The sequence below is a fragment of the Bactrocera latifrons genome, unplaced genomic scaffold (genome assembly GCF_001853355.1).
Source record: "Bactrocera latifrons isolate USDA-ARS-PBARC rearing strain unplaced genomic scaffold, ASM185335v1 scaffold_27, whole genome shotgun sequence".
Taxonomy (NCBI): domain Eukaryota; kingdom Metazoa; phylum Arthropoda; class Insecta; order Diptera; family Tephritidae; genus Bactrocera; species Bactrocera latifrons.
In genome coordinates, this window is record NW_017536296.1 from 725,536 (window position 1) to 736,886 (window position 11,351).

An 11,351-nucleotide genomic window follows, 5' to 3' on the forward strand; every position below is an offset into this window, starting at 1 on the left:
TATGTATGTATATATTGGGCTTTAGAGGTTTTGATAACATTTTAAAGACCAATTCGACGCACATATTCGCATATGGATGGAATTATGTGTACATATTAAACGTTCTCTGAACCTTCTCTATATTAAACGTTCTCTGCCAAATGCCGCACTTCTAACTAGAAAAAGTTTGAGAGCCATAATTCACGCAATCATCCGTTTTGAACTATACGGTAACACTAAACAGCTGTTTAGCTCATTTTCTACGAACGCCGGTTTGGCTGTTGTTTGTTGGCGCTCGCGGACAAATTTCACATATACTAGTCTTAAATATGGTATGGAGAATATTTTGTTGTCATATAAATTTATTTATTTTATTTATTTAATTGATCACAGTCGGTAACATTACATACAGATGTGGGTGACATCAAAATTGAGCTCTTTTGTGAGGATTGTCCAAAAGCCTGCCAAAATTTTTTGGCGCTATGTGCCAGCGAATATTACAATGGCTGCGCTTTCATTCGCAATATAAAAGGTTTTATAGTACAGACAGGTGATCCTACAAATACCGGTAAAAATGGCAAATCTATTTGGGGTACTAAATTTGAAGATGAGTTCAAAGACACACTAAAGGTAATTTAAATTTGTTTAAATTTTTTTCAAAAACAAAAACCCGTTAACGTCATATTTTCAGCACTCTGATCGCGGTATGGTTTCCATGGCAAATAATGGCCCCAATGCGAATGCCAGCCAATTTTTTATAACCTATGCAGCACAACCCAATTTAGACCTCAAGTATACACTTTTTGGAAGGTTGGCAAAGAAATTGAAAAATATCTATGCTTTTATAATTAACGGATAATTTTAAATAGAGTAATTGATGGTTTCGACGCATTAGACGAGTTAGAAAAACTGCCAGTAAATCCCAAAACTTATCGTCCGCATATTGAGAAAAAAATCAACAGTGTTACAATACATGCAAATCCCATAGCTGGATGAGGCCTAGCTAGGGAGGTTAGTATTAATTTTCTTTATTTATTATTTTTTTAATCTCCACATATAAATTACAAAATGCGTTACTTTGTTGCCAATTTGGAAATATAAGTAGTGCAAATCTTACAGAATATTTAAAATATGAGACGAACATGAACTCTATGCTGGCGCACCAACTCAGTTTAAGAATTCCTTCCGACGAAAAAGTATTAAAGATTTGTTCTAAATCAAAAAAAAAAAAAAAAAAAATATAACAATTTTACTTATTTATCCCAAATATTTTGAACCATGCCTTTTCAGCTACTATATTTTAAATGCGTAGATATTAAGGCATCAAGTGGCGTGTAACGGCGTTAGCCATAACGGGATTTTGTTAATTTTTTCTTGATTCTGCCAACAGGTATAACATTTATTTTATGCTTTAGTAAAGTCGAAAACATATTTATTATGGCGGAATATTTCATTATAAAACCAACTAGAAAAAAGTTTCCATAATTTTATGCAACTAAATATGTATGTGCAAATCTTTTGTAATTGCTTTAATCAAGGTTGCAAATTTTATCAGTAATTTCGCTGCTCGATGCCTTAATATAAGCCCTTCTACGAACCCTTAAACCTAGTCTGTCCATTATATAAAATCTAAGTTTCCAATATTATTATGATATAAAACAACATAAAGGTTCTATATATTTTTATTTTTCACTTTCACTTGAATATATTTTATTTCTATTAGTCTGAATGTCAAAAGTTTACACGTTTAAAACCACATTACATACAAACATCTACTACGAGACTTTTAAAAAATACAATTTTTTCGAGTTTCAATATAAATTAGAACAGAAAACTAACTTAAAATGCTTTTACATAAATATTTTTTAACAATAGTTGACATAAATCTTACTGATACACCATAACAAATATAAAAGCCATTATCAAAAATACTGTTACAAGCACTAAATAAAGTCTCAAGTTATATTTTCGATCTAAAGCGATCAATAACTGACGGAATGAGTCGGTTACAGAGACTTTAGTCGGACGACGTCCTGAAATTTCATATCGCCTTGAAGGTTGTACAGGCCGTGGTGATACGTATTCTCTGCTTATATCAGTGCCTCCAATAGAGCTGGGTTTATTTAAAACCACCCCATCTGTTTTAATACGTTCCAAGTTTCGGGCAAAACTGCTCAGAAATGGAGTTTCATAACCCTCTGCTTCCTCGTTATCATCACTTTGTTCAGTGTACAGATATGTAGGCTTCGAGGAGTATAATCCACTACTTAGCGTGTTTGTACTGTAACGTGAGTGCAGTGTCTTTGGTACATCTCTATCTTTGTTTAGTCCAACTCCAATATTTGGTTGCATTAAGTTAGGATGCAAGCTGAAGCGACCACTGTTGGCACTTATTTGTGGCTTATATATTTCGTGTGATATGCTTTCAGTTACTTCCCGCCGTATTGGAATCTATATAAAATAAATATAATTAATCAATTTTAGTCCATATTAACGCATAATATTATATACCTGTGGTACTTCAGCAATTGGCTGAACTGTTGGTTGATTTAATGACGTAGTAACTACACCCGTTTTCGATAAAGAGACCGAACGTGATGAACGCGAACGCACATTAGCTTCTTCTCGAGCCATCGATGGTTTTGACCTTTGTTCCACTTGCTCAGCAGCCAATAATAAATCTTGATCCTCTTCATCGCTTTCTAGTATTACTACAGGATTATAGGTTTTAGTTGATTTTTGCTCCTTTTGCGAAGGTGCGATTTCTTGATCGCGAGTTGATCGTCGACGTGTTCCAATAGGAGCTGGCGTAAGATTTTCTGACGGTTGATTTTCACTTGGTTTCTGCGAGTCAAATGTTGGTGTTCCGGCGAATGTACGTCTATTCGCTCCTCTACTTGGTGTACGCCGTTCTGGTTCAGCTTTCACTTCTTTAGTCTCGATTGCCGCCTCAGTTGTTTTTACAACGTGAATAGTTTCGCGGCGTGGGGTTTTCTTTGTTTGTGAAGCTGGCGAGCCCGATAGCGAAGCGCGTAATTTTTTTATAAGTATATTTCGACTGGAATCTGTAATCGGAACGTTTGGTAAACCATGTTTAATGCACTGTTTGCGCAAATCTGCATTGCTCAAGGACTCTAAATTATCAATTTCAGACATTTTTACGCGCTTTTAAATCGTCCCGATCACCTTTCGAAATGTTCGCTACAATTTGCGCGTTTAAATATTTCAACAACGCCGTTGCGGACCAATCAAACACCAAATCTGCAAAATGATTGAACACGGTTGCCGTATCTTTGTTTTTGTTTTTTATTTTTAATTTCGTAGAACAGTTTATTGTTTTATGTATGCCGCGGGTGCTATTTAGAAAATAACTTTTTAATTTATTATTTCAAAAATAATACTTAATTTCTGAAATGAAAATAACATTTTAATATTGTACCCAACAACGTATGTAAGTTCATATAATGTTTGTAGAACACTATTGCCTTAAAATTTTTGTCGCATTGGGCAACATTATTATTGCATTCCCATGTCAGTGCATCCCGCCGAATTGTGTTTATTATCAGCTGTTTATTCGTCATAGTAATTCAAGTATATTTATAATTTTTCGTTCAAACAAAATGGATATTTCTAAAGTAACAAATGAGAAAAAACTGCAGCTCTGTCGAACTTATTTCATAGGTACGTGAATATTGCAGCAACTTAATATTTAAAACAGCAAATAATTTTGTTCAACTCTTCAGCTGGCTTGGCTTTTTTACCCTTTCTATGGACGATCAACGTCTTTTGGTTTTTTAATGATGCATTTCGCGCACCTGCTTTCCCAGAGCAAAAAAGAATAAAGAAATGTAAGCCTACACGTTTAAAATGGATGCAATATGTACACACTAATATAAACCATTGTATTTTAGTTGTGATCTCGTCGCTGATAGGTGCACTGATTTGGTCAGTCATACTTATAACCTGGATAATTATATTCCAAACAAAACGTGCCGAATGGGGGGAAATGGCGGATAGAATGAGTTTCATTATACCACTGGGTATTGCTTAAATAACATTTCGTAAAATTCATTTTAGTACTTGAATCATTAAAAATGTAAACAAATTGACTTTCTTATTTTACTCATATTATATTTAAAATTAAATAACCACTAATATAGATCGAAATGAATTAGTTTTGCATTTCTGTTGTTGCTTGTGTTTTTTGTCGTAACTCCTGCAATTTCTCTTCGAAATAAGACTTGTGTACAGTCAATGGTAGGGATTTCTGTCGTAGGAAGTAATTCACGTTGCCCCTAGCTGAGTATGTGTCGTCACCAATTAATTCTCGAAGTGCCATATTTTTCTTCAAAAGCTTGTCGTAATAACTTGCACCTGCTTCTACGTATTGCGGTCCCAAGCTGCACAATTTCTTGTCAATTTCAGTGTCATAACGAACTTGATTGAAGTCTTTCATAAAAGACCAACTACCAACACCAAACAATCCCAATATCGTATACATCACCAGTCGCAGCTGAAACAGATATGGTTTTGTTTACAAGTTCACAATGTTCTTATATTATATTAGAATAACTCACGCTGAAAGGTCCTGCAAGCAAGTTCATTCGTAAATTCAAATAATGACCAATCGTATACATGGTTAGAAATGAAAAGCTTGGAAATAACGAATTCAATAAAACTCGATGTGTTTGCAGTTGTAGCACAGATTTACACAATCCAAATAGTTGTTCATCGTCAGTCAAAACTATCGCATCTTGCAAAAGTTTTCCGGCGTCTGTGTTCCAATCTATAGTTTGATCGCGAAAGCGTATATCTTGCCGATTTATATCCTTTGTGTCGGAATATGCATAATTGACTGGAATACCTAGCGCACCGCCAAAACGATACTTTGTTGAACCTGCGAATTATTTAACATTTTTTTTTATTTTGTATATGCATGCATATTTTGTAAGTTTTACCGGCTTGGAACAGATCAAAACCAAAAACGGTGAATGGTTTGATAATTTTGCGTTCATATGCTTCCACCTTAAGTACGTCCAATGCCTTTTCCAAACGTTCCTTCACCTTTTCGGTCACCGGACGTGGTATACCATTCCTTTATTAGTGATATAAAAAAAATCAGAATACATGCAAAAAGTAAATTTATTGTAGCTTACTGATAGCATTGCACGAAATCCTTGTAGTACTTCAAACATATTGTGTGCGGCATAAAATTGACTACGAACAGTCCCAAGGTGGTGGCACCCGTGGCATATAGTACCACATTTCGTCCAATTGGTGTTTGAAAGAAACCCATTATGCCACGCTTTACGACAGGTGATTTCCTCATTTTGATTTATGTTTAAATTAAATTAATTGTTTAAAATAATCGAAATCAAATCTTTGTTATTATGGTGGAATTTGACAGCTCATTGTGAGGTTACAGAAATCTGTCAATTGCATAACATCTGTTAAGAGCAGCTGTGTTTATTAGTTATTAGGACACTTGCAGCTTAAATAAATATACATAATTTATTTCAAAGGTTTGCATAATTTAAAAAAAAGTTATATTTATTTATTTTTTAATTAAAAGAAACAGTGACGAAAATCTATTTTAATTTGGTACAAATTTTACATCGTCATTTTTTCTTCTGATTTCTAAATCTAAAGACATCGTTTATATGCTGCTTAATATGGCAAAATTTTCATCGGAGGTGGACGGCGTTAAATGCCTTCAGCGCTTTTTACGGTTTCGGCCCGTTGCGCTTGTTCCACATACCATAACTAAGTTGCAAAGGGACAGAAGAAGTGTTGGCAACAATTCCAAGGCGTGAACCAGGCAAAGTTGCTAATGGGTGATTACAACCAGATTGAGTTTAAAAATGTAATGAACCTCCCGAGAAACACCTATTTGGTTAGGGTCAAACCTCTTGTACAAACTCTGGGTTCTGCGACATGAAGCAGGGAACTCTTGAACACTTGGTGCTAGATTGCACAGAAGTCTGCAGACGCAGGACTAAGGCTCTTGGATCCATGTATCGGAATAGGGATCACATATCTCAATACCACCTTGCAGTATACTGGTATTTACCAGTTTGCTGTGCCTATATGAGACTGAAGGAAGGCACACTAGAGATTAGGATGCTTTGGAAATCTCAATTAATATATAACTTTCTAAAGATTACTTTGTCTCAGCAAAGTGGTCAGTCAAGGTTAGCTAAAATAATTTCAGGGTCCATTCTGGTTACGTGGGCTCAAAGTAACCGGAATGGACCCGAAAATTATTTTAGCTAACCTTGACTGACCACTTTGTGATATTAAATAAAGCTACGAATTTTTGAATCGGTAGAACTGCGAGTTCGATCTTAGGTACAGATGAGTTTTAATTGAGACAGTGGCGGCTAGAAAGATTTGCTTATAAAGTCAGAGGTCATTCTTGTTGTTGCAGGGGCGACACAAAACATTCCCCAGTTTACTTTCAGGTACATATGTTTCTAAGTGGTGGGATCCTTGTCGTCTATGTAGATAAGACTATCGAAAAAACTTACCGATCCAAACGAAGTTAGATCTCCGAAAGTAGAGACCCTGTCCAGATAAAATCCGAGTCAATTCCGGTAACGCAGAACTGACTGTTTTGTGAATTGCCCCGCCTCCTTGCAGCATCAAGAGGTTTTTCCTCAACTACGTCGACGATATAAAACAATACGCCGACCAGACTTTCGGGCGCACAAACTTCAAACAAACAATGACCGTCATTTCCAGTGGAGCCATTAACACCTTCACCGACTCCTTCTCAGTGAATGGCGTACTTGGAGTGTAAACAAGGACCAGATGTCGAGCTTGAGTTGCCACTAGAATCGAGAGTAAACCTTGCGCAGCTTCGTTCTGGATGCCGTAGCAGGTTGAAGCCCTACTTTTCCAGAATCGACCCTGACATATCAATGACATAGTATGTATGTCCAGCGTGCATTGAGTCCTTGTATAACACTAACCACCTCTTTGCATGCCCTGCTAACCCGACATAACTGACACTCCTCTCCCTATGATCCGACCCTGTTGAAATAGCACGTTTCCTGGACCTACCGTTGGATGACCTCGATGACAATTGATCTGATCCTCGCCATCCTAAAGGAGGTTAGATAACATTCGACGCTAGAGCAAATCTAACTGTCGACGGAGCAGTACATCGTACCATAAGTCCTGGCGGTCCAGTGTGCCGCTGGTATTTTAAGATATTAAGGAGAAAGCAAAAATTTCATAATACAATCATATGCATCTTTTAATTTTTAAAACTCTTTAATTATTACTTTAAATAAACCTTAAAAAATCAATTCTGTCAAACTTGGAAAAAAGAGTAAATATGTCTGTCCTCTCGTCATCAATCAAAAGAGCCAAATAAAGGCGTAAAATGCACTAAATATGACACAGATCAGCCACTATAAATGACAGTCAGAAGCAGCAAGAAATAATGGAAATGTTAGTACATAAGTCAAGACGAGTGTTGCAATTTGTTCCGATCAATTCCTACCAACCGAACGCCCTTTGTACACCGCATAATGGCAATAATGGCAAGAAGAAAACGAAGAAAAAAAAAAAAAACAACGGAAAACAATTTTGTCATCTCTCGGCAAATATTTATGTAATGAATCTTGCAAACCGGCGATCAGATCGCTGCTCATTGATCCTCTTCAATCTAAAACTGACAACTTGCAACCAAATTAAAGAGAATAAAGAGGTAAGAGGAACGTAGATCAACACAATGTAGGCGCAAGAGATACGTGTAAGCTGCGACAAAGCTCACAAGCATACAAGCGTGCACACATATGTACATACGTTCGAAAAGCAGCACATATGGGCGAATTAATCGCGAGCAGAGCTGTCGCTGTCGCAGATTACGACGCGCCGCCGTGCCACAAAGTCGTACAAATAACACCATTGTTATGTCACGGCAGTGTCGGCTGGTCGATTGTTAGACAAATGGGACGGACAGGCAAGCAGACAGACAAATGTGCAACACCTCCGCCCGCACACGCTTGCATCGTTTGCGACAAATCTGCACTACGCGAATGGGGGCACTTCATTGTATACATACATATATGGTACATATGTACAGCATACGAGAGCGGTCTGTTGTGTGTTTAGCCTAAATAAAAAATAAAGCAAATATGTTTGTAAACAGGTCGATTTATTTCTGAACAAAGTCGACTTTTCGTTCCAAGAACTTGTCCTTTAATTAACTTGCTGGATCCCTCTGAAAAAACGTTTTCTGGAGTTTTAACTTGGTTGTCGTCGAAGTCATCAAACGGCAGGCCGAGGAAACGCATAAAATTGGATAGAATTCCGGATCCGCTCCGGTTACGTAGATCCAACTGAAACGTGCTGTTTAGACGGGGTCGGACCATAAGCAGTGTATGTTATTTAAGTGCGGTTCGCAAGGCACGTTAGTCATGCGGAGACTCATTGCTCGCTGGAGGTATGTATATCTCTCTTGATACTGCTAGAAGGCGGCTCCGTTTCAAGCAGATAACTGCGGGAATGGTTTCTTATTCAACTCTTTTTTCGAACGAATCGTTTTGTCAAGTATGGAAACAAAAGGCAGTCGACAAAGTTGTTGTATAATTCGACCATATTTCTGCGATTCCCAAAAGTACAACCCTTGGCCGGATTAAAAATGGGTCAATTCCGGGAACGTAGAACCGGCTGTTGTGGTAATTGCTACTAGCCATTTTTTCACGACGCTGGTCTTTGAGCCATTACCATAGTAAGAGAGACACACAATAATTTAGCTTAGTAGAGCCGATACGAATTCGCTAGATTGAGTGCATGGTTTCGATTATTTCTTGCTCTCTGCTGTATACCTGTGCACCCATATTTCGCCAACGGTCACGAAACGACGCAGAACCTTTGGAATGCGGGGTGATCGGCAGTTTTCACATATGATGTCACGTTGTCCTCGGTTTCGGGGCTACTGAACCATTGTGAAATAACATTGGAACTCGTTAAACCAATTTTAACGGTTGTGAACGAAGGAGTGGAATCATCGAACGATTTCGAACTTTTTTAATTAATTTAAGCTTCGCGGACATGCTAAATCTCATTAGCGGCCAAAACGAAACTATCAATCCGATTCGAGAGAAATTTCGATAGTGGCTTAATCGGACACTGCTGCAAAGTACTTATCGGACCGTCCGCGTATATATAGTATATTACATATGTTTGTATATACATAATTAAATTCTATAGCGCTGTACACCGCGCTTGTCCTCCGGCGCGAGCGCTTCTGTCACCAAAAGACACTAAGCGGACGCTATGGCAAACGATGCGATACGACGAGATGTGATCCGATATGACATTGAAGTGCATCGTTCAGATGCTTGGCGCTTGTTGAACCGCAGCAGACGGCAACACAACGACGACGACACACAGTGACAACCGACGCAACAGCAGTTTCGCGGTCGGCAGCGTTGAGGACGGGAGCAACCGGACGAGCGTTTCATACAGCATGCGACAACGCCACTCACTTTAGACATCAGCAACAACAATAATAACAAAATGCCACCACGTGGCGGCGGCGGCAGTAAAATCGACTAAGCATAACAATAATTCCAACAACAACAATCGCGGCAAAAACTATTCGCGAAGAATTAAAAGTGATAAAAAACAACAAAAACAAACAAACAAACAGATTTTTAACTTCAATAACAAGAACAACTGCAGTGCGATGTGAACAATCACAGCAACAAAAATACAAAAACAATAACAAATAGTGCGCCAAAGTCAGGCAAATATGCGCATACAATTGTACATACCAACAAGTAAACTTGCCACATTCATACCGTCAAATAACTCTTCATACACACACATGCATACCTACAAACATATTTACACATGTATTGTTTGTATATATGTATTTTATACATAGTTTACCTGATATGGAGCCCAAAGACGAGGTGGAGCGGTTTTGGCGCTGATTTTGAGTGCTGCTCCTCTCCAACAACAATAAAAGCTCGCACATATGTGACAAGAAGGCAAGTGGCAAAAAGGTGTGTGAGACGCTGTAGACTTTTTGAACGCCTATACATACATACATATGTACATACATAGTGTGCATACATATAGACGTTTGTGTGCGTGATTTTATGGGGGGGAGGTTGAAGTGTTCACTAATGTGTCATGCCAATAGAACCCAGTGATCGCTGGCGCAGGTTTCGGTATTGAGTTAGTTTTCTTTATTGCTTACGCTTACGCGGTCCTCTCCTTACGCTGTTCGGCGCCAATTGAAGATTCCAAATGTACCCCGAACCTTTTCCACCTAGTCCTTCCAATGGAGTGGAGGTATTTCTCTGCTTCCTCGGCGGGTACTGCGTGGAAAACTTTTAGAGCTGGTGTATTTTCGTTCATTCGGGCGACATGACCTAGCCATCGTAGCCGCTGAACTATGTTTATGTCGTCTTATATCTCGTACAGCTCTTCGTTCCATCGACTGATTTACAATTAACTCTTCCGCAGAACCTTTCTCTCGAAAACTCGTAACGCCGACACATCAGCTGTTGTCATCATCCATGCCTCTGCACTATATGTGTAGCATGACGGGTATGATGAATGACTTGTAGAGTTTGGTCTTTGTCCGTCTACTCAGTCCGAAGCGATTGTTGGCAAGAATTAGTCTGCGTTGGATTTCGACGTTTGCCTTGGTATTAATACTGGTTTCAAGATAGACTTCGATTTTATGATTGTAAAAAGTGACGTGGGAGCCAAGTCGAGAGACGTTTGTTTGTTTGATGACAGGAGATATTTTATCTTGCCTTGCGTCACTACCAGATCGATTTGCTTCGCTTCTTTGTCCAACATGGAGAAAGCAAAACTAACGGCACAGTTGTTATGGTTATGATATCGATGTCATCGGCGTACGCCAGCAGTTGTACACTCTTGTAGAAGATTGTACCTTCTCTATTTAACTCTACAGATCGAATTATTTTCTCCAGGAGCCAATTGAAGTAGTCGCAGGATAGGGAGTCGCCTTGTCTGAAACCACATTTGGTATCGAACGTCTCGTAGAGGTAAATCCCAACCCTGACGAAGCTTTTGGTGTTGATCAACGGCAGTTTACACAGCCATATTCGTTTTGCGTTTTGCAAATTCAGCTCCTTTTTGTGCTATCAAAAGCAGCTTTGAAATCAACGAAGCGGTGGTGTGTTTCGATCTTTATTTCACAGGTCTTTTCTAAGACTTGACGCATAGTGAAAATTTGGTCGATTGTAGATTTTCCAAGCCTGAAGCCACACTGATAAGATCGAATCAGTTTGTTGACAGTGGGCTTTAATCTTTCACACAATACGCTCGATAGAACCTTATATGCGATGTTGAGAAGGCTTAACCCACGCTAGTTGGCA

The 11,351-nt window shown here is 38.4% G+C and overlaps 4 protein-coding genes across 6 annotated transcripts; 2 read left to right on the forward strand and 2 right to left on the reverse strand.

The window, feature by feature from the left end:
• The first annotated feature begins 231 nt into the window (after positions 1-231).
• LOC108969896 (peptidyl-prolyl cis-trans isomerase-like 3) lies at positions 232-1,373 on the forward strand. Of its 3 annotated transcripts, none has more exons than XM_018934884.1 (5): positions 232-311; positions 373-609; positions 671-789; positions 849-990; positions 1,082-1,373. In XM_018934884.1, the coding sequence occupies exons 1-4, from the start codon at positions 309-311 to the stop codon at positions 973-975; spliced, it is 486 nt and encodes a 161-aa protein (XP_018790429.1). In that variant the 5' UTR covers positions 232-308; the 3' UTR covers positions 976-990; positions 1,082-1,373. The 3 variants fall into 3 exon arrangements, with proteins under 3 accessions (XP_018790429.1, XP_018790428.1, XP_018790430.1); XM_018934883.1 differs by having other exon boundaries at positions 1,085-1,373; XM_018934885.1 differs by having other exon boundaries at positions 1,099-1,373.
• A 270-nt stretch (positions 1,374-1,643) lies between these two features.
• On the reverse strand, positions 1,644-3,221 carry LOC108969895 (otefin). Its single transcript, XM_018934882.1, has 2 exons — positions 2,491-3,221; positions 1,644-2,430 (listed from the first exon to the last, which is right to left on the reverse strand). Exons 1-2 carry the CDS (start codon positions 3,133-3,135, stop codon positions 1,867-1,869), a joined length of 1,209 nt encoding a protein of 402 aa, XP_018790427.1. The 5' UTR covers positions 3,136-3,221; the 3' UTR covers positions 1,644-1,866.
• A 299-nt stretch (positions 3,222-3,520) lies between these two features.
• LOC108969898 (gamma-secretase subunit pen-2) lies at positions 3,521-4,098 on the forward strand. Its single transcript, XM_018934887.1, has 3 exons — positions 3,521-3,660; positions 3,723-3,827; positions 3,891-4,098. The coding sequence occupies exons 1-3, from the start codon at positions 3,600-3,602 to the stop codon at positions 4,028-4,030; spliced, it is 306 nt and encodes a 101-aa protein (XP_018790432.1). The 5' UTR covers positions 3,521-3,599; the 3' UTR covers positions 4,031-4,098.
• On the reverse strand, positions 4,085-5,410 carry LOC108969897 (transmembrane protein 177). Its single transcript, XM_018934886.1, has 4 exons — positions 5,136-5,410; positions 4,938-5,074; positions 4,557-4,876; positions 4,085-4,492 (listed from the first exon to the last, which is right to left on the reverse strand). Exons 1-4 carry the CDS (start codon positions 5,306-5,308, stop codon positions 4,151-4,153), a joined length of 972 nt encoding a protein of 323 aa, XP_018790431.1. The 5' UTR covers positions 5,309-5,410; the 3' UTR covers positions 4,085-4,150.
• Positions 5,411-11,351: the final 5,941 nt, after the last annotated feature.

Coding starts and splice junctions, on each gene's coding strand:
- LOC108969898 (XM_018934887.1), top strand. CDS start 3,600: ATGGATATTTCTAAAGTAACAAATGAGAAAAAACTGCAGCTCTGTCGA. Junction 3,661..3,722: donor CTGTCGAACTTATTTCATAG/GTACGTGAATAT, acceptor TCAACTCTTCAG/CTGGCTTGGCTTTTTTACCC. Junction 3,828..3,890: donor GCAAAAAAGAATAAAGAAAT/GTAAGCCTACAC, acceptor ATTGTATTTTAG/TTGTGATCTCGTCGCTGATA.
- LOC108969895 (XM_018934882.1), bottom strand. CDS start 3,135: ATGTCTGAAATTGATAATTTAGAGTCCTTGAGCAATGCAGATTTGCGC. Junction 2,431..2,490: donor CAATTGCTGAAGTACCACAG/GTATATAATATT, acceptor TATTTTATATAG/ATTCCAATACGGCGGGAAGT.
- LOC108969897 (XM_018934886.1), bottom strand. CDS start 5,308: ATGAGGAAATCACCTGTCGTAAAGCGTGGCATAATGGGTTTCTTTCAA. Junction 5,075..5,135: donor GATTTCGTGCAATGCTATCA/GTAAGCTACAAT, acceptor TCACTAATAAAG/GAATGGTATACCACGTCCGG. Junction 4,877..4,937: donor TTTTGATCTGTTCCAAGCCG/GTAAAACTTACA, acceptor AATAATTCGCAG/GTTCAACAAAGTATCGTTTT.
- LOC108969896 (XM_018934884.1), top strand. Junction 610..670: donor AGTTCAAAGACACACTAAAG/GTAATTTAAATT, acceptor TCATATTTTCAG/CACTCTGATCGCGGTATGGT. Junction 790..848: donor AAGTATACACTTTTTGGAAG/GTTGGCAAAGAA, acceptor AATTTTAAATAG/AGTAATTGATGGTTTCGACG.